At 47.9% G+C, this 26627-nt stretch overlaps 1 protein-coding gene across 1 annotated transcript in view; it reads left to right on the top strand.

Annotated features, from left to right (window-relative positions):
• The window catches only part of LOC135514865 (cadherin-like and PC-esterase domain-containing protein 1), an 83095-nt gene that overhangs the window by 8118 nt on the left and 48350 nt on the right, over nucleotides 1–26627 (top strand). The window contains exons 2-6 of the mRNA XM_064938529.1: nucleotides 6391–6562; nucleotides 14934–15031; nucleotides 15679–15760; nucleotides 19283–19337; nucleotides 19516–19672. Coding sequence (XP_064794601.1) covers nucleotides 6391–6562; nucleotides 14934–15031; nucleotides 15679–15760; nucleotides 19283–19337; nucleotides 19516–19672 — 564 coding nt within the window. The remainder of the gene's footprint in view (nucleotides 1–6390; nucleotides 6563–14933; nucleotides 15032–15678; nucleotides 15761–19282; nucleotides 19338–19515; nucleotides 19673–26627) is intronic.

Raw genomic sequence — 26627 nt, 5'->3', positions numbered from 1 at the left:
ACCATATTACTGTACTGAGGAAGGATGGAGACCCCTGCACCATATTACTGTACTGATGAAGGATGGAGACCCCTGCACCATATTACTGTACTGAGGAAGGATGGAATCCCCTGCACCATATTACTGTACTGATGAAGGATGGAATCCCCTGCACCATATTACTGTACTGAGGAAGGATGGAGACCCCTGCACCATATTACTGTACTGAGGAAGGATGGAGACCCCTGCACCATATTACTGTACTGATGAAGGATGGAGACCCCTGCACCATATTACTGTACTGATGAAGGATGGAGACCCCTGCACCATATTACTGTACTGAGGAAGGATGGAATCCCCTGCACCATATTACTGTACTGATGAAGGATGGAGACCCCTGCACCATATTACTGTACTGAGGAAGGATGGAGGCACCTGCACCATATTACTGTACCGGGGAAGGATGGAGACACCTGCACCATATTACTGTACTGATGAAGGATGGAGACCCCTGCACCATATTACTGTACTGATGAAGGATGGAGACCCCTGCACCATATTACTGTACTGAGGAAGGATGGAGACACCTGCACCATATTACTGTACTGAGGAAGGATGGAGACCCCTGCACCATATTACTGTACTGGGGAAGGATGGAGACCCCTGCACCATATTACTGTACTGTTTTAGGATGGAGACACCTGCACCATATTACTGTACTGATGAAGGATGGAGACCCCTGCACCATATTACTGTACTGATGAAGGATGGAATCCCCTGCACCATATTACTGTACTGATGAAGGATGGAGACACCTGCACCATATTACTGTACTGATGAAGGATGGAGACCCCTGCACCATATTACTGTACTGAGGAAGGATGGAGACCCCTGCACCATATTACTGTACTGAGGAAGGATGGAGTCACCTGCACCATATTACTGTACTGAGGAAGGATGGAGTCACCTGCACCATATTACTGTACTGAGGAAGGATGGAGACACCTGCACCATATTACTGTACTGATGAAGGATGGAGACCCCTGCACCATATTACTGTACTGATGAAGGATGGAATCCCCTGCACCATATTACTGTACTGATGAAGGATGGAGACACCTGCACCATATTACTGTACTGATGAAGGATGGAGACCCCTGCACCATATTACTGTACTGAGGAAGGATGGAGACCCCTGCACCATATTACTGTACTGAGGAAGGATGGAGTCACCTGCACCATATTACTGTACTGAGGAAGGATGGAGTCACCTGCACCATATTACTGTACTGAGGAAGGATGGAGACACCTGCACCATATTACTGTACTGAGGAAGGATGGAGACACATGCACCATATTACTGTACTGAGGAAGGATGGAGACACCTGCACCATATTACTGTACTGAGGAAGGATGGAGACCCCTGCACCATATTACTGTACTGAGGAAGGATGGAGACCCCTGCACCATATTACTGTACTGAGGAAGGATGGAGACACCTGCACCATATTACTGTACTGGGGAAGGATGGAGACCCCTGCACCATATTACTGTACTGGGGAAGGATGGAGACCCCTGCACCATATTACTGTACTGAGGAAGGATGGAGACACCTGCACCATATTACTGTACTGAGGAAGGATGGAGGCACCTGCACCATATTACTGTACTGATGAAGGATGGAGACACCTGCACCATATTACTGTACTGATGAAGGATGGAGACCCCTGCACCATATTACTGTACTGAGGAAGGATGGAGACACCTGCACCATATTACTGTACTGAGGAAGGATGGAGACACCTGCACCATATTACTGTACTGAGGAAGGATGGAGGCACCTGCACCATATTACTGTACTGAGGAAGGATGGAGACACCTGCACCATATTACTGTACTGAGGAAGGATGGAGACACCTGCACCATATTACTGTACTGGGGAAGGATGGAGACCCCTGCACCATATTACTGTACTGAGGAAGGATGGAGACAAATACTTGGAAGTGGAGATTATTTTAGACAGCTCACCCCACCTGTCTGATGTGTGTATTACTTTACAGTATAGAAGGGCAGTTTTAAGAGCATGTACAGTATGTCCCCAATGTGTACCCATAGTTCTGGTCCGAGGTCTGTATTGTAAATGTCTGATCCTTGCATGCTTCACTAGTCTATGGAATTGGATGTTTAGTAGCCAGCCAGTGTAGGTCTATGTTTATATTTGCCTTGTCGGTATTTAAACTGTGAGTATAGAATAGGAGGTATTGTTTGCAAGGTTACGCGGTAATAAGGAAGTATGCTCAAGTTCCCTCTGGATACATGTTTAAAGTGGGTACATTGATTCATTATGCATGTAGCTTTCGGTTATGTTTCAACTACTTATTTGTTTATGTAAAATGTGCATTTGTTGTGATTGAATGATGACTTTCTGATTTGTTTTGACTGCTCTCAACTTAGAACAAGATGTCTTACTCGATGTACTGAATGTGACTTATATGGGATAGGGGGAAATGCATTTTTCAGACCACCTGCATATGGGTGTTTGGCCTTGGATGTGACTGGGTGATATGAGTCATGGAAGGGGTGTCTATATATTGCCAGTGGGCTGTATATCTGTTTCTCTGTCTGTCTCTGTGTGCATGGCTGAGATGGGAGTATTTATAACCCTGGGCCTCTCAGACACACTGAACTCTACCCATGGAGCCAGTGGTAAGACTAAGCCACATCCTGTCACCGAGAGAGAAGGTTAGGGATGGAAGGAGAGAGTGGGAAAGAGAGCCAGAAAGGCGGGTCGAAGAAGGGCTCAAATGGATATTTTGACAGAGGGTCAGAGGGGGTGAATGAAGAAAAGAGTGAGGGATGAGAAATGGAGGCAGGGAGAGAATGACTGTGAGAATAAAAGAGAGAAGTAGAGAACACAAGAAAAGCCTCCTTGGCAGATCCTTCACCAGTAACTAAGGAGAGAAGCAGCATGGTAGTGCATGACCAAACAGGCCCACCAGACCCAGATGAATACTAACAGAGACAGGGCCAGAACCAGGGCTTATACAGCCAGCCCCGGCTTCTCCAGACTCCCCTTCAGTCTCACACAAACAGGCCTCTCTCCTTTTGGCTCGCCCTCCTGTCCCCTAATTCCCCATCTCTCCCTCTCTTCCTCTCTCCCCCTCTCTCTCCTCCCTCTCCCCAGACAGCTAAACTTTCACACATTTATTTTCCTTCTCAACGAGTGCAAGGCCCATTAACCCTCTGCATTCCTCTGTCTCTCCACGGATGGAGGGAAACATGGTCATTATAGCACACGGTTAACAAACCCAACTTAGAGGGCTAACTATCACACACTGGATGTGGTATGTGAAGTGAACCCAGGGGAGGTTTATGTGGGTTGACTTTTCACGTCATATGGAAATGCTTTGATTTGTATGGGCTGCTGAGATCATGTGTATCACTCATAACTATTGTAGTAGTCTCAGTCCATTGATAGCTGTCTTTCCCCATATTTACTAATAGTGTCAGTGTAGTTACTATTGTAGTGGAAGGTTGGGGTTCAAATGTCTGGAAACCAACCCAGAGCATGGCACCACCCAGTTCACATGTGACCTTCCACAAACACTGCTGTGACATCACATGTTGCGTTCATATTTCAGCAGTGGTGGCAGAGAATGTGGGCCATAACCTGGCTGTACGTCATATTCAAGCCAATAAACTGTATTGAGTAATGCATTTGGGGGAGGATGTGGATGATGTTGAATTCTTGTGGTCTGGGGTCAAGTTTAGCGGCACAATTGGTTTGGTAGTGTGTTCACGTACTGTCTGTATGGGTCTTCATCAACTGGACTGGAGCGAGGGGGTTAAGGTGACTATGTTCACCATAACCATATGCTGCCAGGAGAGTGTCAGGGGCCACTGGAAGCAGTTTGAGGGAGGGGTTGCTGTCCATTTTGGTGCCAAATGTTTTAATTCAGATTTTTCAGGGGGTGCTGCAGCACCCTCAGCACCCCTAATTCCCGCGGCTATGGCCTGGGGTTTGCCATGGGGTGGGAGGGATACCTAGTCAGTTGTACAACTGAATGCCTTCAACTGAAATGTGTCTCTGAATCAAAGAGGTGTGGGGGGCTGCCTAATTTTGACATCCACATCTTCAGTGCCCGGGGAACAGTGGGTTAACTGTCTTGCTCAGGAGCAGAACGACAGATTTTTACCTTTCGGTTACTGGCCCAACGCTCTAACCACTAGAAGGACCAGAGAGTGTGACCTGTTGGGAAGGATCATAGGTCGGGCCCAGTCAGCCAGGACTGTTAAAGATAGCAGGTCTATTAATATATGACTAAATGTGGGATACTGGGATTCAACACATACTAACTACTGTACACTCAATCATACTGCACCTCTGACAGCTGGAGGTGCTCCACTGTCCGTCACAGGGTCATTATGGGGATGAGGGGCGGGGTCAGGTTTTTTTCTCGTTTGTGATGTCAGCACTGGCAGATTAGGCCATTTTAGAAAACATGGAGAACTCTTCATTTTAAGGGCTGCTTGTAAACTCATTATAAACCATTAGTAAATAGTTTGTTTACCATTGGAGAACTCAACTTTTAAGACATCATCAATCGTCTGTATTCACAACACTATTTCAGTACGTGCAAAGAGGAATTATGCAGTATTGATTAAAAACTTCTTTGCTCATCAAATCAGTAACCAAATTAAAAAGTGGAAGCAATTTCCTAGGTTAACCTGAGCTCATGGCTGTGTGCTGTGTATACCAAAGCAGTATAATCAATACAAACATAATTTCCCCAGCAGTGGTTCTCCCTCACTCTGCCAAATAAACTGTTTATGAGTGTGTTTAATATGAGTCCCTCTCGGCTGCAGATTATATTGAAGGTGCATTGTTCAGAGGATTGCCTCTGTTGTATAAACACCTTGATTCGATTCCCCGCTTATCAAGGTAATATTATTCTAATATTTCACTCTGTGTTATGGGCCAACTGTAAACTCGCTCCTTCCTTGCTAGAGGAAGAAGAGGGGAGAGGAAGGGGTGATGGAGTGTATTTGTTATTACTCAGGGAGAAAGGGAGCAAGGGAGAGGAAGAAAAATTGAAGAGGACAGAAAGAGGTCTAGTTCTAGGCGTAGGCTAACAATTTGGTGGAATCTCCTAATGAAATAATAATGTTTGTGTCTGAACTGGGCCATGGCGGATTGGCAGGCAGGGAGGCAGCAGGATGAGCACTGTAGAATAATTGCATGTTTGAGATTAGTATCTGGGGGAAAAGAGGATGGAGGAGGGAGCGTGTGTATTGGAGGGTGGAGAGAGGAGGGGGGCTGTGGGTGTGTGTTGATTGGAGGTTGGAGAGAGGAGGGCGCTGTGGGTGTGGGTGTATTGGAGGGTGGAAAGGATTCTGCGTAGCTGGTTGGAGGAGGATGGGAGTGGAGAGAGAGAGAGAGAGAGAGAGAGAGAGAGAGAGAGAGAGAGAGAGAGAGAGAGAGAGAGAGAGAGACTGGTTGTAGTTATGGGGGTCTTGTGACATTCCCTCTGATGTGTCCTGCAGCTCTCAGATGGAAACGTTTACAGGCCACGCTACCACAGGCCTCGGAAGAACGAGAGGAATGAAAGAGAGAAAATAGAGAGACTGGACAGGAATGGTTTAGAGAGAGACTGGAGCGAGTGATTTAAAGGGAGAAGAGAGAGAGCGGGGTGGACAAATGGAGAGCAAGAGAGATAGAAAGATTGAAGAGAGAGATTCAAATGAAAAGGAGCAAGGGATAAGAGAGAGGAAGAGACTTGATAGAGATACAAATGAATTATCAGGCAACGGAGAGGGGGGGCGAACAGTTCTGAAAGAAAAGTCTGTCTACTTCAGAAATGATATAGTGAAAACTGCCCTCCCTCTCCTTACCAAAGGAGATTAACTTTTTCTCCCTCTCTCCTACCCTCCATCTCCCCTCCCCTCCCTACCTTCACCCCTGCCCCAGCCATGACGGTTTGATCCTGCTGCTATCCTTATCCAGCGTATCCAACCCAGAGTTGTGTAAACAGAGTGAGCTGAGCAGCTACAGAGCTTTCATGTGTCTCTGTCAGCCTAACTCTTCACAACTGGTTTCTCTCTCGCTCGCTAAGGGTTTAAGCGTGTTTGGCTCAGGCTCTACTCCCTAGTGCTCTAGGGCTGTTCTGTTCACTGTTTTGATGCCCGTTTCAATCATTTATGGTGGCATTGTTTAAGTGCCTGTAATACAAATAGGATTGAAATTAGAAAACGTTCCATATGAATTGCCAGGAAATGATCCGTCTTGGCTTCATGGACTGTCTGTATGGTCTTTGTTTGTATTGCTTATAAATATACAGCAAGTTGTTTGGTGGTTGAAGTGACCTCTCTATGTGTTGATGTTGACATCCATCTTTCCCTCCTCGGGTCAAGGGGTCCATTCAGAACCAGGCTGGGCGGGTCACACAAGCCGTGGTGTTGACGGGTCAGCACGTAGCCACGGATACGGAGGTCCAGCTGTTCCAGCGGATCCTGGAGCAGCGAGGCTACGAGGTCAGCCTGTCCCGATACGCCGAGACCAACACCGCCCTGAGACACGACAACGGTGAGATGGAGGGAGGGAGGGAGTGAGGGATGGAGCGAGGGATGGAGGGAGGGAGGGATGGAGAGAGGGTGGGAGAGAGGGAGGGAGGGAGGGAGAGAGGGAGGGAGGGATGGAGAGAGGGAGGGAGGGAGGGAGTGATGGAGAGAGGGAGGGAGGGATGGAGAGAGGGAGGGAGGGAGGGATTAGGGTAAAATGGAGAGATTAGGGTAAAATGAAGAGAGGTGAGCAGGTTTTACAGATTAGATGGAAGCAGTGGGGAAGGAAGGATGGGTGGAGAGAAGCAAAGAGCGAGGGAGGGATCGAGGAGAGGGATGAGAGGCAAGGAATGGGTGGAAAGGGTCCCAGAGAGGTAGAAGTTGATAGATAAATAGATAAATAACATAAGTATACTACTGTACGGTACAGTCTGTGCCTGCACACATACACAAACATTTATTCACTTATTCCATGTACATGTACTTCGCCTCGTAAAGTGAGGAGAAGGAAGTATACACACAAGGGCTTCATTCCCTAGCTATTTGTCCCCAGGCAAGTGACTTGCGCGCATACACACACACGCGCACGGCCATATTCCAGTCACTGATGACGTACAGACAGGCATTAGAGCAGGGTTAACAGAGGTGTGTGTTTGAGAAAGCCCTGCTGCTCTGGCCAGGCAGGTGGGTGGGAAGAGGTTAAAGGGTTAACAACTATAAAGCCTGGTCTGCACCCCCTGCTGGGTTTACTGTCCTGGAGGGTGGAGCTGTTTGCTCACTATCCTCCCTTCTGCCGACACCGCCTTCGACTATACACACCCATTTCAGTCAGACAAAATGAGGTTGATTTATTGCAGAAAAAGACTGTGAGGAATAAGGCAAGATTTCCTTCTCGCTTTATTTCAGGATTTTCCAGTGAAGGACGCTACTGGAAAATCCTTGATGCTCAGCACAGAAGTGCCATGTGAATAGTTCAGCTGGAAGGTAGAGGGGGAGAGAGCGATGGAGAGGGGACACTTATAGGAGACCAGATGTTTAAACTACCCTTTTCATTCAGGGTCATAAATCACTGCTCTACTCGTAAGGATAGTCCCAAGGACTAGCTGTGTGTGTGTGTACACACATTTGTGTTTCAGTGTGTGTGCACGTGCCTCTAAGTATGTGTGTGCGTGTGTGTGTGTGTGTGTGTGTCTCCTGGGGTTTACTATCCAGAGGAGAGTATTGCCAGGTCCCAGGGGTCAGGCTCTGTGAGTCAGAATGCCCAGCTGTCACTCACCCCATCAGTGTGATGATTGACAGATCAGCCTGTAGACCACACGGGGGCCCTGGTCATCATGATCAAAGAACCCAGCAAATCGTTAGGTAAACAGCAACACCCTTAATGACTTTACCAGCCCAGAAACTGAATAGCATGGGCCTGGTAAATGTCTTTAGGACAGTGTCCTAAAAGTGTCCCATAAAAGCGTCATATTCAGTCCTTGCACGTGTGCGTATTTATGATGGAAAGAGGAGAGAAGGAATGGGGAATGTTTAAGAGTATTGGGATATGCCTTTCCCTTTGCTTATAAAGGAGACAAGGAATGGGGCAATTTAACAATATTGGGACACTGCCTGTGTCATTGCCAAGGTAGGCTGTGTGTGTGACAGAAAATTCCAGCCCAGTCTCCCATATAATGGATTTGTCCGATCTACATCGGGGCTTAAAAACTGGAGCGTACTGGAATAAAAGTGTAGGGTTCCTGGAAGAAAGAGTCCAGATCTTTAATTTAATGAGCCCTAATTGTATTAGTCTGTTATTGGGTCGAATGCATCAGATTAGAGGGAGCCAATCATTTCCTGTTTACTCAAACCAACCCAAACAGAGAGACAGAGATTGGCTTTTACTGTTACTGTTGTTTTCTCTGAGGGCCATTTCAGTCTCCCAGCAGACTGTGCGTGCTTGTGGGTCAGAATTCCCCGATGGCATCGGTGGCCATGGCTGTTGATGCCCCCTTGTTAGGCAGAAAATGTATCCCTTGTGGCCAAAGTGGCCGTTGTGCCCTTGGGCTGAATATAATAATTAGAATTCCTTTCTCCCGGCTGCCAATCGCCATAGCCTACTCAGAAGCACCAATCACTCACATGACTCTCTCAGGTATCTAAATTCTTATTAGTCAATGCCCGTGAAAGGGTCCTTCTCACAGGTATCACAGATCCAAAGTAGGCTACAAGTGAAGACAGACAAATTGCGGATGCAACAGCGCGCGTTCTTCTTATCAAATTCCGAGGCGCATATTGAAGATGTTCTTTTTCGTCAGCCAACAAGATGAGTAGTTCTAAGGAACAGCAAAAACACTACCCTATGTTAATCTACTATCCACCCTAGTTCAAAAGTTGACATATTATATTGGCAGTGGCGATTTTAGCATGTACATCTTGGTGGGGCAAACTGCCCCCAAAATGTTTTCGATGAATGCCAGCAAAGCCACAACACAACACTAAACAATACATTAATTGCACTATAACGGTGTCAAATGGTGCCCACAAACTGTTAGGGCCTACATAAAGCTGTCCCAACACCAGTTGCAACACCTTACCACTACTACACCTGGTTATCAGCGGAGCCTTGTCTGGCAGCGAAACAGTTCATTCAACAAAATGTACCGCCTTTTAAAAAAACATAGCTGATATGGCTGACTTGCTTTAAAAAAAAAAGTGGTTTCTACTGACAATTGAGATGCACAAAGTATGGTACTACGAAGGGCGGATAAGAGGCCATCCGTAATCTCGATTAAGACATTAATGAGCGAGCTAGGACGGATGTAGTTAATAGAACTATTTGTTCAGCACTTTTGAAATGTACAGCGACAGAATTCAGAACATGGTCCATTCTTACAGTATTCTCCCTGTACACCAAGTCATAACCGTAGAATAAATAAAGGGGGGATATAAGCAGACAATGAAAGCTTTTACAATATTTGATGATAACATTTTTCTAAAACAGACTCTAGGCTAAATGTGCACCAGCAAGTCAGAACAGTAGACTTGCTGGTGCATCCCTGTTTCTTCTTACTTTCCCGTTGTGTTGCACAGTTTGAATACGTACATTATATCGATGCGGCTTTTTCCCAGAAACTTGAGTCTGATATGGGGATTTATACGCTCCCTGCTTATGTTTTGCTGTTTAGCTGAAATATCAATGTTCTTCAGGTCACTGTACCCACCTTTCGACCAAGGCTCAGACTTTCCAAAAATCAGGCAAGGCCAGAAATACAGGCGGCTTGATGAAAGGCTCCCTGTTAACCAGCTATACTTTTGATACCAGTTGGTATTGAACTCTGTCACCTTTTCGTCCTTCTTCATAAAACTGATCTCAGTCAGAGGTCGACCCTCGGTTTTAAGTCTCACCTTTTCCGTGTACCATAGAGAATGAAAGGGGTTCTTCAACAAAAAGTTCACAACATATTTGGTAGAGTTATTCATTCTGGCAGAGAAAACTGCATGCTCATGCTGCTAGCTAGCTAGCTACTGCTAATTGCTACTAAAGTTAGCAAGGCAAATTTAAATAAATTGCACTAACTGGACACAAAAATAAAGTTCTAAAACCAATATTTAAAAAAATAATATACCTCTCATGTAATTTGAAAAAAACGAATTTGAATTGAATAATATCCAAAAAAGGCTCAACTATCACTCTTCACTCTCAATCTCTATCCAACAATGCCACCAAGCTTCTCAACACATAGAACCCTCATAATGCTCTGTGGCACAATCCCAATGCAACACACTATGTTCATTCTCTGATCCTAATCCTATGATTGAATGGACAACATGTGAGTTCATACTGCAAAAGCTTTGATTGGTTGGAGGACGTCCTCCAGAAGGGGTCATAATTACCATGTATGTCTATGGAAGCGGGTGAGGCCTACAAGCCTCCTAGGTTTTGTATTGAAGTCAATGTAGCCAGAGGAGGATGGAAGCTAGCTGTCTTCCGGCTACACCATGGTGATAACCCAGACATTGCTGTTGAAGTTACTGTACACCTTCATTGTAAAACAGTGTATTTTAATCAATTATTTGGTGACATATTAATATATTTAGTATAGTTTTACCTTTTTATTTATTTTATTTATTTCACCTTTATTTAACCAGGTAGGCAAGTTGAGAACAAGTTCTCATTTACAATTGCGACCTGGCCAAGATAAAGCAAAGCAGTTTGACACATACAATGACACAGAGTTACACATGGAGCAAAACAAACATACAGTCAATAATACAGTATAAACAAGTCTATATACGATGTGAGCAAATGAGGTGAGATAAGGGAGGTAAAGGCAAAACAAAGGCCATGGTGGCAAAGTAAATACAATACAGCAAGTAAAACACAAGAATGGTAGATTTGCAATGGAAGAATGTGCAAAGTAGAAATAAAAATAATGGGGTGCAAAGGAGCAAAATAAATTAATTAATTAAATACAGCAGGGAAAGAGGTAGTTGTTTGGGCTATATTATAGGTGGGCTATGTACAGGTGCAGTAATCTGTGAGCTGCTCTGATAGTTGGTGCTTAAAGCTAGTGAGGGAGATAAGTGTTTCCAGTTTCAGTGCTTTTTGTAGTTCGTTCCAGTCATTGGCAGCAGAGAACTGGAAGGAGAGGCGGCCAAAGAAAGAATTGGTTTTGGGTGTGACTAGAGAGATATACCTGCTGGAGCGTGTGCTACAGGTGGGAGATGCTATGGTGACCAGCGAGCTGAGATAAGGGGGGACTTTACCTAGCAGGGTCTTGTAGATGACATGGAGCCAGTGGGTTTGGCGACGAGTATGAAGCGAGGGCCAGCCAACGAGAGCGTACAGGTCGCAATGGTGGGTAGTATATGGGGCTTTGGTGACAAAACGGATTGCACTGTGATAGACTGCATCCAATTTGTTGAGTAGGGTATTGGAGGCTATTTTGTAAATGACATCGCCAAAGTCGAGGATTGGTAGGATGGTCAGTTTTACAAGGGTATGTTTGGCAGCATGAGTGAAGGATGCTTTGTTGCGAAATAGAAAGCCAATTCTAGATTTAACTTTGATATGGGTCTGGAAGGAGAGTTTACCTGCAAATTATGACTTTTTTAATGTTTCATTATTTTTATTTTTATGAAATTACACTGAGGAGGTTGGTCCACCCCTTCATCCTCTGAGGAGCCTCCACTGATATATATCAATATATAATTAAAAGTCTCATTTAAAATATGGTTACATTTTCAGGTGCCTCCCTCATGTCAGCATCAATCTGGACAATGCAGGTGATAGCCTAAGGCTATCCCCTACACATGTAGGCAAATTATTTATTATTGACATACACATAAACCTTTTTAAATAAATGTCATTGGCTGTTTTGGTTAATGGCCTTTGTGCCCTAGCAGATGGCTTAGGTGCCCTAGCAGATGGCCTCTGTGCCCTAGCAGATGGCCTAGGTGCCCTGGCAGATGGCCTAGGTGCCCTAGCAGATGGCCTAGGTGCCCTGGCAGATGGCCTAGGTGCCCTAGCAGATGGCCTAGGTGCCCTAGCAGATGGCCTAGGTGCCCTGGCAGATGGCCTAGGTGCCCTAGCAGATGGCCTAGGTGCCCTAGCAGATGGCCTAGGTGCCCTAGCAGATGGCTGGGGTGCTCTAGCAGATGGCCTAGGTGCCCTAGCAGATGGCCTAGGTGCCCTAGCAGATGGCCTTTGTGCCCTAGCAGATGGCCTAGGTGCCCTAGCAGATGGCCTAGGTGTCCTAGCAGATGGCCATGGTGCCCTAACAGATGACCTAGGTGCTCTAGCAGATGGCCTAGGTGCCCTAGCAGATGGCCTAGGTGCCCTAGCAGATGGCCTAGGTGCCCTAGCAGATGGCCTAGGTGCTCTAGCAGATGGCCTAGGTGCCCTAGCAGATGGCCTAGGTGCCCTAGCAGATGGCCTAGGTGCCCTGGCAGATGGCCTAGGTGCCCTAGCAGATGGCCTAGGTGCCCTGGCAGATGGCCTAGGTGCCCTAGCAGATGGCCTAGGTGCCCTAGCAGATGGCCTAGGTGCCCTGGCAGATGGCCTAGGTGCCCTAGCAGATGGCCTAGGTGCCCTAGCAGTTGGCCTAGGTGCCCTAGCAGATGGCCTAGGTGCTCTAGCAGATGGCCTAGGTGCCCTAGCAGATGGCCTAGGTGCCCTAGCAGATGGCCTTTGTGCCCTAGCAGATGGCCTAGGTGCCCTAGCAGATGGCCTAGGTGCCCTAGCAGATGGCCTAGCTGCCCTAGCAGATGGCCTAGGTGCCCTAACAGATGACCTAGGTGCTCTAGCAGATGGCCTAGGTGCCCTAGCAGATGGCCTAGGTGCCCTAGCAGATGGCCTAGGTGCCCTAGCAGATGGCCTAGGTGCTCTAGCAGATGGCCTAGGTGCCCTAGCAGATGGCCTAGGTGCCCTAGCAGATGGCCTAGGTGCTCTAGCAGATGGCCTAGGTGCCCTAGCAGATGGCCTAGGTGCCCTAGCAGATGGCCTTGGTGCTCTCGCAGATGGCCTAGGTGCCCTAGCAGATGGCCTAGGTGCCCTAGCAGATGGCCTAGGTGCTCTCGCAGATGGCCTAGGTGCCCTAGCAGATGGCCTTGGTGCTCTCGCAGATGGCCTAGGTGCCCTAGCAGATGGCCTAGGTGCCCTAGCAGATGGCCTTGGTGCTCTCGCAGATGGCCTTGGTGCCCCAGCAGATGGCCTAGGTGCCCTAGCAGATGGCCTTGGTGCCCTAGCAGATGGCCTTGGTGCTCTCGCAGATGACCTTGGTGCTCTCGCAGATGGCCTAGGTGCCCTAGCAGATGGCCTAGGTGCCCTAGCAGATGGCCTTGGTGCCCTAGCAGATGGCCTAGGTGCCCTAGCAGATGGCCTTGGTGCTCTCACAGATGGCCTAGGTGCCCTAGCAGATGGCCTAGGTGCCCTAGCAGATGGCCTAGGTGCCCTAGCAGATGGCCTAGGTGCTCTCGCAGATGGCCTAGGTGCCCTAGCAGATGGCCTTGGTGCCCTAGCAGATGGCCTAGGTGCTCTCGCAGATGGCCTAGGTGCCCTAGCAGATGGCCTAGGTGCTCTCGCAGATGGCCTAGGTGCCCTAGCAGGTGGCCTAGATGCCCTAGCAGATGGCCTTGGTGCTCTCGCAGATGGCCTAGGTGCCCTAGCAGATGGCCTTGGTGCTCTCGCAGATGGCCTAGGTGCCCTAGCAGATGGCCTTGGTGCCCTAGCAGATGGCCTTGGTGCCCTCGCAGATGGCCTTGGTGCCCTAGCAGATGGCCTAGGTGCTCTCGCAGATGGCCTAGGTGCCCTAGCAGATGGCCTAGGTGCTCTCGCAGATGGCCTAGGTGCCCTAGCAGATGGCCTAGGTGCCCTAGCAGATGGCCTTGGTGCTCTCGCAGATGGCCTAGGTGCCCTAGCAGATGGCCTTGGTGCTCTCGCAGATGGCCTAGGTGCCCTAGCAGATGGCCTTGGTGCCCTAGCAGATGGCCTTGGTGCCCTAGCAGATGGCCTTGGTGCTCTCGCAGATGGCCTAGGTGCCCTAGCAGATGGCCTAGGTGCCCTGGCAGATTGAGCACCTCTTGAATGCCAAATGGTCTTGCCGCTAAAATCACTAAATTCCATGTTTGTGTGTGTGTGTGTGTGTGTGTGTGTGTGTGTGTGTGTGTGTGTGTGTGTGTGTGTGTGTGTGTGTGCGTGTTTGTGCGTGCTGTTCTGAAGGTCTGGGTCAACTCAGACATATGGGAGCTGTTGCAGGACTTGAAAGCAATGATTATAGGTTACAAAGAACACGACACACACTTAAGCTCTCTCTGTATACAGGCACAGAGGTAGGTGTATATATACATATACACACACACACACACACACACACACACACACACACACACACACACACACACACACACACACACACACACACACACACACACACACACACACACACACACACACACACACACACACTTAGACACACAGACACACACACACTTAGACACACAGACACACACACACAAAGGTTAAGTTCTTGCTATCCATTCATCTCTAGGCTGCCATAATAGCTGTTAAGTCACTTCCTCCTATTCTCAATGCTTCAGAACACTGAGACCAAAACAGCCCTGGCCAAAAGCACCACCACGTTTCCTCCCCTCTCCAAATACTGGCTGTACAATCGCTACCAGATGGTTTTTTTCTCTCTCCCCCCTGCTCTCTCTCTCTCTCTCTCTCTCTTTCTCAATTTCTGTTATTTCCATTTCTCTCTGCCTCTCTCTGTCTATTTCTATTTCTCTCTCTCTCTATCTCACACAGTTGGAGCACTGTATTTGGTATGGTTTCAAAGCTTCATTTATTTGTACAAGATGCTCACTGATCTCTTATTCGTTCCCTCTCCTTTTCCCCTCTCCCTCACTCCCAGGTGGCAGTGTGGAGTGGAGTTTGTTGGTGTGTCTGAGAGGTTCGGAGAAGAGTTGTCTGAGGAGAGTGTCCTTCTCCCATCTGCAGCCCCATCAGAGGGTGAGACCAGCTACACACACACTGTATGGGAATGCTCAACTGGAAGGTTGTCTCGTACAGGAACGTTGGTGACTTATGTGGGAATGTTTCCCCATGTCAGAATGTTGACCAACATGGCTATGATGGTTGTGTAGTTTTCATATTGGTGTAACACTGTCTCCTCAAGCCCCAGCAGTGAAGCCTGATCCCCTAACGACCCCCAGTTTCTTTCTAATGTCCCATGTATAATCAGATCCACCCAGAGATTCTTCTAGAAAATATTTTTGGAAGCTGGGACTAATATTTTTGGAAGCCGGCTTCCAAGAAAGATTTCAGTGAAAATTGCTCTGTCCTAAGATGGTGGATCTCAGTTCAAACATGACAGGAAAACACACTGTGACCTCCAACATAAACATCACATTCCCTTCTCCCTCTCTCCTTTACACACCCTCCTATAACACTAACATCCCATAACATCAGACCGCATAGGACCATCCTAAGCCTGGTCCCAGGTCTGCTTGTTGCTAGTACTATGGTCTATAGAAGTCGGCAAGACAGCACAAACAGATCTGGGACCTGGCTGTCCTCTTGCCTCAACTTCAAACAAGTCTAATAACTTTCATTCGTTGCCTTTTGGATCCACTGGATCCAATCTGTCATCTCCTCAGGTCAACATGATACCTGGGCTGGTGGGGGCCTTCTCTGATGTGGATGGGCTCTGTCGCTTCCAGACAGATAGCCGGCTATCAGGTTAGTCTACAGGTGAAGCGCTGAGTGATACACGAGATCTGGGCCGTGTTCATTATGCACCAAACTGAAGAACACTGACTGAAACGGGGAGACTTGTCCAATAAGAAACGTTGAAAACATGTTCTGTTGTGTAACCTAATGGACACGACCTAGGTGAGTCATCACCTGTTTCCAGACAACCTTTAGTTTTCAAAAGTAGAGATTTGGGCCGTTGCTAGCAGACGTTTAAATACAGATGCGTTTTAATGGAAATGACCCATACGTAATTAGACGTGTATAACTTGTACAAATTGTATGAACTTGTATAAATTGAAGTACCTATAGTACTATTAAAGTTGTATCTGTGGAAACCATAGATGATTAGCTGCAGATGGATTTTGGAGAAGATACGTGGTTTGTTTTGTTCAAAAGGTCGCAGGGCTTTCATACCTGCTCTCTCTCTATAATTTGGCTTCTGAGAAGACCTAAATAAAGAAAGCACTTTTATAATCACAGTAACGATCGGTTCAGAGATTCTTAATAATGACACAATGCATCTCTGCGTATATTCTTCCTCCGTTCGAACCACATGAAAAGAAAGATGATGGATTGAGTGAGTGAGTGAGAGAGGGGCTTTGGGCAAAAATATATATTTTGGGTTGGCGTCAAGGGCACTTATCTTCATTATATCTCAGATGGAAGATAATGACAACCAATGGGCTTGACTTAGATATTAACTGAGGGTCCTCTGTGTGTTCTCCTCTACCTCTTTACTCTTTGTTTAGAGGTCTCTTCCCTTGTACAGAACACATTGTCTCCCACTTCTAGAACAATATTGTCCTTCCTTTTGGCTCATCTCCAACACAAATGTTGACATTGGTGCAGTCCCGGTTGAAGGCTAGTGTCTCCTCCTCAATTGCACCCTTTCACCTTGAAGTTCTGAAGTTCCCCCCCCACAGCCCCTCTTCAGGTCCTTTTGACTGCCCCACCCCTCTTCCTTAGACCAGGACCCAGGTCTCTGCCCACCCCTCTTCCTTAGACCAGGACCCAGGTCTCTGCCCCACCCCTCTTCCTTAGACCAGGACCCAGGTCTCTGCCCCACCCCTCTTCCTTAGACCAGGACCCAGGTCTCTGCCCACCCCTCTTCCTTAGACCAGGACCCAGGTCTCTGCCCACCCCTCTTCCTTAGACCAGGACCCAGGTCTCTGCCCACCCCTCTTCCTTAGACCAGGACCCAGGTCTCTGCCCACCCCTCTTTCTTAGACCAGGACCCAGGTCTCTGCCCACCCCTCTTCCTTAGACCAGGACCCAGGTCTCTGCCCACCCCTCTTCCTTAGACCAGGACCCAGGTCTCTGCCCACCCTCTTCCTTAGACCAGGACCCAGGTCTCTGCCCACCCCTCTTCCTTAGACCAGGACCCAGGTCTCTGCCCACCCCTCTTCCTTAGACCAGGACCCAGGTCTCTGCCCACCCCTCTTCCTTAGACCAGGACCCAGGTCTCTGCCCACCCCTCTTCCTTAGACCAGGACCCAGGTCTCTGCCCACCCCTCTTCCTTAGACCAGGACCCAGGTCTCTGCCCACCCCTCTTCCTTAGACCAGGACCCAGGTCTCTGCCCACCCCTCTTCCTTAGACCAGGACCCAGGTCTCTGCCCACCCCTCTAGACCAGGACCCAGGTCTCTGCCCCACCCTTCCTTCGACCCAGGTCTCTGCCCACCCCTCTTCCTTAGACCAGGACCCAGGTCTCTGCCCACCCCTCTTCCTTAGACCAGGACCCAGGTCTCTGCCCACCCCTCTTCCTTAGACCAGGACCCAGGTCTCTGCAGACCAGGACCCAGGTCTCTGCCCACCCCTCTTCCTTAGACCAGGACCCAGGTCTCTGCCCACCCCTCTTCTTAGACCAGGACCCAGGTCTCTGCCCACCCCTCTTTCTTAGACCAGGACCCAGGTCTCTGCCTTAGACCCCCCCTCTTCCTTAGACCAGGACCCAGGTCTCTGCCCACCCCTCTTTCTTAGACCAGGACCCAGGTCTCTGCCCACCCCTCTTTCTTAGACCAGGACCCAGGTCTCTGCCCACCCCTCTTCCTTAGACCAGAACCCAGGTCTCTGCCCACCGCTCTTCCTTAGACCAGAACCCAGGTCTCTGCCCACCCCTCTTCCTTAGACCAGAACCCAGGTCTCTGCCCACCGCTCTTCCTTAGACCAGAACCCAGGTCTCTGCACACCCCTCTTCCTTAGACCAGTACCCAGGTCTCTGCCCAACCCTCTTTCTTAGACCAGGACCCAGGTCTTTGCCCACCCCTCTTCCTTAGACCAGGACCCAGGTCTCTGCCCACCCCTCTTTCTTAGACCAGGACCCAGGTCTTTGCCCACCCCTCTTCCTTAGACCAGGACCCAGGTCTCTGCCCATCCCTCTTCCTTAGACCAGGACCCAGGTCTCTGCCCCCCCCTCTTCCTTAGACCAGGACCCAGGTCTCTGCCCACCCCTCTTTCTTAGACCAGGACCCAGGTCTTTGCCCACCCCTCTTCCTTAGACCAGGACCCAGGTCTCTGCCCACCCCTCTTCCTTAGACCAGGACCCAGGTCTCTGCCCACCCCTCTTCCTTAGACCAGGACCCAGGTCTCTGCCCACCCCTCTTTCTTAGACCAGGACCCAGGTCTTTGCCCCCCCCCTCTTCCTTAGACCAGGACCCACCCTTTGTTTGAGAACATCATTTATCTTAGAAAAGGCAGAGTGAATCTGACTGACACAGACACAACCAACAATCACTGCCATGTTCCAGTTACAGGAGGAGAGGAGGGGCAGGGGGGTCTGTTTCCTGGTTTGGGCCTAATTCAGGCTTTTCTGTGGTTTCAGGGAATACAGTGTTGTGACGTTTGGTTTTCTCCGTCTTTCAGATTTAGTCTAGCTGCATTAGAACTTGGAAATATTGAACGTTAGATTGTGACTCAGATATCGTATGTGAGGGATGTGGATTACCAGTAGAGCTGATTTGAATTTGAGTGCTTTGTTCATCCTTCTCTGGCCAGTGATTTTACTCCGGGGGATGGGAGAGGAGTTGGGATCCAGCCCAGGACTGATAGTGATTTTAGCCTTAGAGCACACACCCTCTCTCCACCAGTGGATAAATTCATTAGCAGTACAGTGCCAAAGAATGACAACACACTCTCACTCCCTCCCACTGGGCACACACTGGTTGAATCAACGTTGTTTGCAGGTCATTCAAATGAAATTACGTTGAACCAACATGGATTCGACGTTGAATTGTCTGTGCCAAGTGGGCTGTTGATATGCAAAGTGAAGCATGTATAGGGGTTGACACTTATTAGGCAAGGACACACACACAGCTGCTCTGCTATTTCATAACCAGCACAAGAGATGCAAACGGCTTTACTCCACCTCGGAGAATGGCCCTGATGTCAACCCCTTGTGACCGTATAGGATAGATGATAAATTCAACCGTCTCTCTCATCACTAGTTACAGATTAATGTCTGTCCTCACTTGTGTGTGTGTTTCTCTGTGTTTCTCTGTTTTGTTTCAGGGCTGGCATTACACATAAATCCATCTGCCTGTGGATCGGCCCGCACCAAGCTGGGGTATGTTCGTGATGTGGCACAGGGTGATTTGTCAGTCAACTCTGCCAGTAACAACACGTTTACCTTAGTCAAAACTTACAGCTCAATTATGTTCAAGTGTCTCTATTCACTCGTTGAAATAAATGGGTTTGATTTTCTTAGCTAATGTTATCGTTGTTGTTGTTTTCTCTTCCCTTAGGAACCCAGCTATTCCCACACTTAATTTGGTGAGCCCTGGCCTCGTTGCCACGGTGACAGTTTATGTCCTGGTCACCTCGGTAACGCCGCTCACAACCTTTCTTCATCACACGGGCCTGGTCAGGACAAGCGAGGACACGGACAGCCACACCACACAGGTACTGAGGACCCTATTCAATCTAATCTGTTAACCAGGTATCTGGGGTTATAGATTTCTTCTATTCTTATATTCAGTGTGATATACCCTTTATTTATAGAATATCATTTATATATATACAGTACCAGTCAAAGGTTTGGACACGCCTACTCATTTGTTTTTACTACTACTAGAATAATAGTGAAGACATAAAAACTATGAAATAAAACATGGAATCATTTACAGTAGTAACTGAAAAAGTGTTAACAAATCAAAATATATTTTTAATTTGAGATTCTTCAAAGTAACCTTTTGCCTTGATGACAGCTTGGCACACTCTTGGCATACTCTCAACCAGCTTCATGAGGTAGTCACCTGGAATGCATTTCAATTAACAAGTGTGCCTTATTAAAAGTTAATTTCTGGAATTTCTGTCCTTCTTAATGTGTTTGAGACAATCAGTTGTGTTGTGATAAGGTAAGGGTGGTAATAGCCAAATTTGGTTAAAAAAAACAAGTCCATATTATGGCATGAACAGCTCAAATAAGCAAAGAGAAACGACAGTCCACGACAGTGCAAATTAACATTTACATTACATTTACATTTAAGTCATTTAGCAGACGCTCTTATCCAGAGCGACTTACAAATTGGTGAATTCACCTTCTGACATCCAGTGGAACAGCCACTTTACAATAGTGCATCTAAGTCATTAAGGGGGGGTGAGAAGGATTACTTATCCTATCCTAGGTATTCCTTGAAGAGGTGGGGTTTCAGGTGTCTCCGGAAGGTGGTGATTGACTCCGCTGTCCTGGCGTCGTGAGGGGGAGTTTGTTCCACCATTGGGGGCCAGAGCAGCGAACAGTTTTGACTGGGCTGAGCGGGAACTGTACTTCCTCAATGGTAGGGAGGCGAGCAGGCCAGAGGTGGATGAACGCAGTGCCCTTGCTTGGGTGTAGGGCCTGATCAGAGCCTGGAGGTACTGCGGTGCCGTTCCCCTCACAGCTCCGTAGGCAAGCACCATGGTCTTGTAGCGGATGCGAGCTTCAACTGGAAGCCAGTGGAGAGAGCGGAGGAGCGGGGTGACGTGAGAGAACTTGGGAAGGTTGAACACCAGACGGGCTGCGGCGTTCTGGATGAGTTGTAGGGGTTTAATGGCACAGGCAGGGAGCCCAGCCAACAGCGAGTTGCAGTAATCCAGACGGGAGATGACAAGTGCCTGGATTAGGACCTGCGCCGCTTCCTGTGTGAGGCAGGGTCGTACTCTGCGGATGTTGTAGAGCATGAACCTACAGGAACGGGCCACCGCCATGATGTTGGTTGAGAACGACAGGGTGTTGTCCAGGATCACGCCAAGGTTCTTAGCGCTCTGGGAGGAGGACACAATGGAGTTGTCAACCGTGATGGCGAGGTCATGGAACGGGCAGTCCTTCCCCGGGAGGAAGAGCAGCTCCGTCTTGCCGAGGTTCAGCTTGAGGTGGTGATCCGTCATCCACACTGATATGTCTGCCAGACATGCAGAGATGTCGCCACCTGGTCATCAGAAGGGGGAAAGGAGAAGATTAATTGTGTGTCGTCTGCATAGCAATGATAGGAGAGACCATGTGAGGTTATGACAGAGCCAAGTGACTTGGTGTATAGCGAGAATAGGAGAGGGCCTAGAACAGAGCCCTGGGGGACACCAGTGGTGAGAGCGCGTGGCGAGGAGACAGATTCTCGCCACGCCACCTGGTAGGAGCGACCTGTCAGGTAGGACGCAATCCAAGCGTGGGCCGCGCCGGAGATGCCCAACTCGGAGAGGGTGGAGAGGAGGATCTGATGGTTCACAGTATCGAAGGCAGCCGATAGGTCTAGAAGGATGAGAGCAGAGGAGAGAGAGTTAGCTTTAGCAGTGCGGAGCGCCTCCGTGATGCAGAGAAGAGCAGTCTCAGTTGAATGACTAGTCTTGAAACCTGACTGATTTGGATCAAGAAGGTCATTCTGAGAGAGATAGAGGGAGAGCTGGCCAAGGACGGCACGTTCAAGAGTTTTGGAGAGAAAAGAAAGAAGGGATACTGGTCTGTAGTTGTTGACATCGGAGGGATCGAGTGTAGGTTTCTTCAGAAGGGGTGCAACTCTCGCTCTCTTGAAGACGGAAGGGACGTAGCCAGCGGTCAGGGATGAGTTGATGAGCGAGGTGAGGTAAGGGAGAAGGTCCCCGGAAATGGTCTGGAGGAGAGAGGAGGGGATAGGGTCGAGCGGGCAGGTTGTTGGGCGGCCGGCCGTCACAAGAAGCGAGATTTCATCTGGAGAGAGAGGGGAGAAAGAGGTCAGAGCACAGGGTAGGGCAGTGTGAGCAGAACCAGCGGTGTCGTTTGACTTAGCAACGAGGATCGGATGTCTTCGACCTTCTTTTCAAAATGGTTGACGAAGTCATCTGCAGAGAGGGAGGAGGGGGGGAGGGGGAGGAGGATTCAGAAGGGAGGAGAAGGTGGCAAAGAGCTTCCTAGGGTTAGAGGCAGATGCTTGGAATTTAGAGTGGTAGAAAGTGGCTTTAGCAGCAGAGACAGAGGAGGAAAATGTAGAGAGGAGGGAGTGAAAGGATGCCAGGTCCGCAGGGAGGCGAGTTTTCCTCCATTTCCGCTCGGCTGCCCGGAGCTCTGTTCTGTGAGCTCGCAATGAGTCATCGAGCCACGGAGCGGGAGGGGAGGACCGAGCCGGCCTGGAGGATAGGGGACATAGAGAGTCAAAGGATGCAGAAAGGGAAGAGAGGAGGGTTGAGGAGGCAGAGTCAGGAGAAAGGTTGGAGAAGGTATGAGCAGAGGGAAGAGATGAAAGGATTAGCGGGGGAGAGAGAGCGAAGGTTGGGACGGCGCGATACCATCCGAGTAGGGGCAGTGTGGGAAGTGTTGGATGAGAGCGAGAGGGAAAAGGATACAAGGTAGTGGTCGGAGACTTGGAGGGGAGTTGCAGTGAGGTTAGTGGAAGAACAGCATCTAGTAAAGATGAGGTCGAGCGTATTGCCTGCCTTGTGAGTAGGGGGGAAGGTGAGAGGGTGAGGTCAAAAGAGGAGAGGAGTGGAAAGAAGGAGGCAGAGAGGAATGAGTCAAAGGTAGACGTTTTTCGCCCAGGACTGTGAGAGGTGAGCCGTCCTCAGGAAAGGAGCTTATCAAGGCATCAAGCTCATTGATGAACTCTCCGAGGGAACCTGGAGGGCGATAAATGATAAGAATGTTAAGCTTGAAAGGGCTGGTAACTGTGACAGCATGGAATTCAAAGGAGGCGATAGATAGATGGGTAAGGGGAGAGAGAGAGAATGACCACTTGGGAGAGATGAGGATCCCGGTGCCACCACCCCGCTGACCAGAAGCTCTCGGGGTGTGCGAGAACATGTGGGCGGACGAAGAGAGAGCAGTAGGAGTAGCAGTGTTATCTGTGGTGATCCATGTTTCCGTCAGTGCCAGGAAGTCGAGGGACTGGAGGGAGGCATAGGCTGAGATGAACTCTGCCTTGTTGGCCGCAGATCGGCAGTTCCAGAGGCTACCGGAGACCAGGAACTCCACGTGGGTCGTGCGCGCTGGGACCACCAGATTAGGGTGGTAATAGCCACGCGGTGTGGAGCGTTTGTATGGTCTGTGCAGAGAGGAGAGAACAGGGATAGATAGACACATAGTTAACAGGGTACAGAAGAGGCTACGCTAATGCAAAGGAGATTGGAATGACAAGTGGACTACACGTCTCGAATGTTCAGAAAGTTAAGCTTACGTAGCAAGAATCTTATTGACTAAAATGATTAACCACTACTAAACGACAACAATAATAAGAAGAGACTTGCTTGGGCCAAGAAACATGATCAGTGGACATTAGACCAGTGGAAATCTGTCCTTTGGGGTGATGAGTCCAAATTTGAGATTTTTGGTTCCAACCGCCATGTCTTTGTGAGACGCAGAGTAGGTAAACGGATGATCTCTGCATGTGTGGCTCCCACTGTGAAGCATGGAGAAGGAGGTGTGATGGTGCGGGGATGGTGTGAGGGTGCTTTGCTGGTGACACTGTGTGTGATTTATTTAGAATACAAGGCACTTTTAACCAGCATGGCTACCACAGCATTCTGCAGTGATATGCCATCCCGTATGGTTTGCACTTAGTGGGAATATCATTTGTTTTTCAACAAGACAATGACCCAAACACACCTCCAGGCTGTGTAAGGGCTATTTGACCAATGAGAGTGATGGAGTGCTGCATCAGATGACCTGGCCTCCACAATCACCAAACCTTAACCCAATTGAGATTGTTTGGACCGCCAAATGAAGGAAAAGCAGCCAACAAGTGCTCAGCATATGTGGGAACTCCTTCAAGACTGTTGGATAAAGCATTCCTCATGAAGCTGATTGAGAGAATGCCAAGAGTGTGCAAAGCTGTCATCAAGGCAAAGGGTGGCTACTTTGACGAATTGATTTATCACTTTTTTGGTTGCTACATGATTCCATATGGGTTATTTCATAGTTTTGATGTCTTCACTGTTATTCTACAATGTAGAAAATAGTACAAATAAAGAAAAACCATTGAATGAGTTGGTGTGTCCAGACCTTTGACTGGTACTTTAAACATATACAAAAGTATGGGGTCACTTAGAAATGTCCTTGTTTTTGAATGAAAAACACGTTTTTTTTGTCCATTAAAATAACATCAAATTGCTCAGAATTACAGTGTAGACATTGTTAATGTTGCAACTGACTATTGTAGCTGGAAACGGCTGATTTTTAATAGAATATCTACATAGGCGTACAGAGGCCCATTATCAGCTACCATCACTCCTGTGTTCCAATGTCACATTGTGTTAGCTAATCCAAGTTTATAATTTTAAAAGGCTAATTGATCATTTTGCAATTATGTTAGCACAACTGAAAACTGTTGTTCTGATTAAAGAAGCAATACAACTGGCCTTCTTTAGACTAGTTGAGTATCTGGAACATCAGCATTTGTGGGTTCGATTACAGGCTCAAAATGGCCATAAACATAGCACTTTTAGGAAATCGTCAGTCTATTCTTGTTCTGAGAAATCAAGGGTATTCCATGTGAGAAATTGCCAAGAAACTGAAGATCTCGTATAATTCTGTGTGCTACTCCCTTCACAGAACAGCGCAAACGGGCTCTAACCAGAATAGAAAGAGGAGTGGGAGGCTCAGTGCACTCCCACAACTGAGCAAGAGGAGAAGTGCATTAGAGTGTCTAGTTTGAGAAACAGACGCCTCACAAGTTCTCAACTGGCAGCTTCCTTAAATAGTACCCGCAAAACACCAGTCTCAACGTCACAGTGAAGAGGCGACTCCGGGATACGGGCCTTCTAGGCAGAGTTCCTCTGTCTAGTGTCTGTGTTCTTTTGCCCATCTTAATCTTTTAGTTTTATTGGCCAGTCTGAGATATGGCTTTTAATATGCAACTCTGCCTAGAGGGCCAGCAAGTGACCCCAAACTTTTGAATGGTAGTGTATCACAATGACCAATGCCAGGTGGGTTAACCCAACGTCACTGCAGTCAGTTCTCCTGGAGCAAAGAGTTTGCAGGCTTGTTTCCAGTCAGATACAGCAACCAGAATCTTAGAAATAGTTTATATGCTCAGAACCTCTATACTTCTTCCAAAAATGTGGTTTCTTTCTTTCAAAAACAAGGACATTTCGAAGTGACCCTAAACTTTTGAATGGTAGTGTATATATAACCTTTTTTATTTAATAGCCCTGAGTTCTTGATAAAGCTGGACCTACAGTAAACATAGTAGCTATACACTGAGCTATGCCTCTTAGAAAACTCTTGTTTCTTCCTTCCTTCTCTCCAGAATGTTTGCGCTGCGTATTTTCTCCATGTGGTGAAGCTGGCTAAGTGCGTTCCTAGCATATTGCTCCTAGATGAGCTTAGGGCTTTCAATTCACACTGTGCTGCAAACAGACCAAGTGGATACACATGCAGTATAATGGATAGATTGACATAATGGACATAATGTTTTTGATATTTATTTTCTCCAGTTATTTCTTAAAGTTACATTCTAACAACTAATGTTGTTTTTGTGCTTCTTTAGTTGTAAACTACTGCCAGAAACACAGTAAACCATAGTGTTCCTTTCCAATAACCCAACTTTCCACTCTGTTATACCAATCAACCATTGACTATTTTTTTTCTCCTCAATTTCATGGTATCCAATTGGTAGTTACAGTCTTGTCTCATCACTGCAACTCCCGTACAAACTCGGGAGAGGGGAAGGTTGAGAGCCATGTTCCGAAACACAAGCAAACCTGCACTGCTTCTTGACACAATGCACATCCAACCCGGATGTCAGCCGCACCAATGTGTTGGAGAAAACACCATACACCTGGTCAGCGTGCACTGTGCACCGGCCCGCCACAGGAGTCGCTAGTGCGCGATGAGACAAGGATATCCCTACCGGTCAATCCCTCCCTAACCCGGACAACGCTGGGCCAATTGTGCGCCGCCCCATGGGCCTCCCAGGACAGAGCCTGGGCTCTCCTATGTGTCTCTGAAACTCACACTAGCTGCGTCACCAGATGACCAAAACCATGCCAAATATCTGGAGCTCTGAACATCCTGATCCTACTGCCCTTATGATGTTGTTGTCTCCGGAGACTCCCAGTCCCTTTTTAAAACTTCTTAGAGCTGCAAACCCGTTCGGGATCGATATGACAACAGCCAGTGAAAGTGCAAGGCGCCAAATTCAAAACAATAGAAATCTCATAATTAAAATTCTTCAAGCATACATGTATCTTATACCATTTTAAAGGTAATCTTGTTGTTAATCCCCCCACCGTGTCCGATTTCAAAAATGCTTTACAGCGAAAGCACCACAAACGATCATGTTAGGTCACCACCAACTCATAGAAAAACACAGCCATTTTCCAGTCAAAGAGAGGAGTCACAAAAAGCACAAATAGAGATAAAATTAATCACTAACCTTTGATGATCTACATCTGATGACATTCATAGGACTTG

Source organism: Oncorhynchus masou, chromosome 26 (assembly GCF_036934945.1).
Source record: "Oncorhynchus masou masou isolate Uvic2021 chromosome 26, UVic_Omas_1.1, whole genome shotgun sequence".
NCBI classification, from domain to species: domain Eukaryota; kingdom Metazoa; phylum Chordata; class Actinopteri; order Salmoniformes; family Salmonidae; genus Oncorhynchus; species Oncorhynchus masou.
Note: the sequence above shows the minus strand (reverse complement) of the source record. Positions and strands in the feature narration are given on the sequence as shown.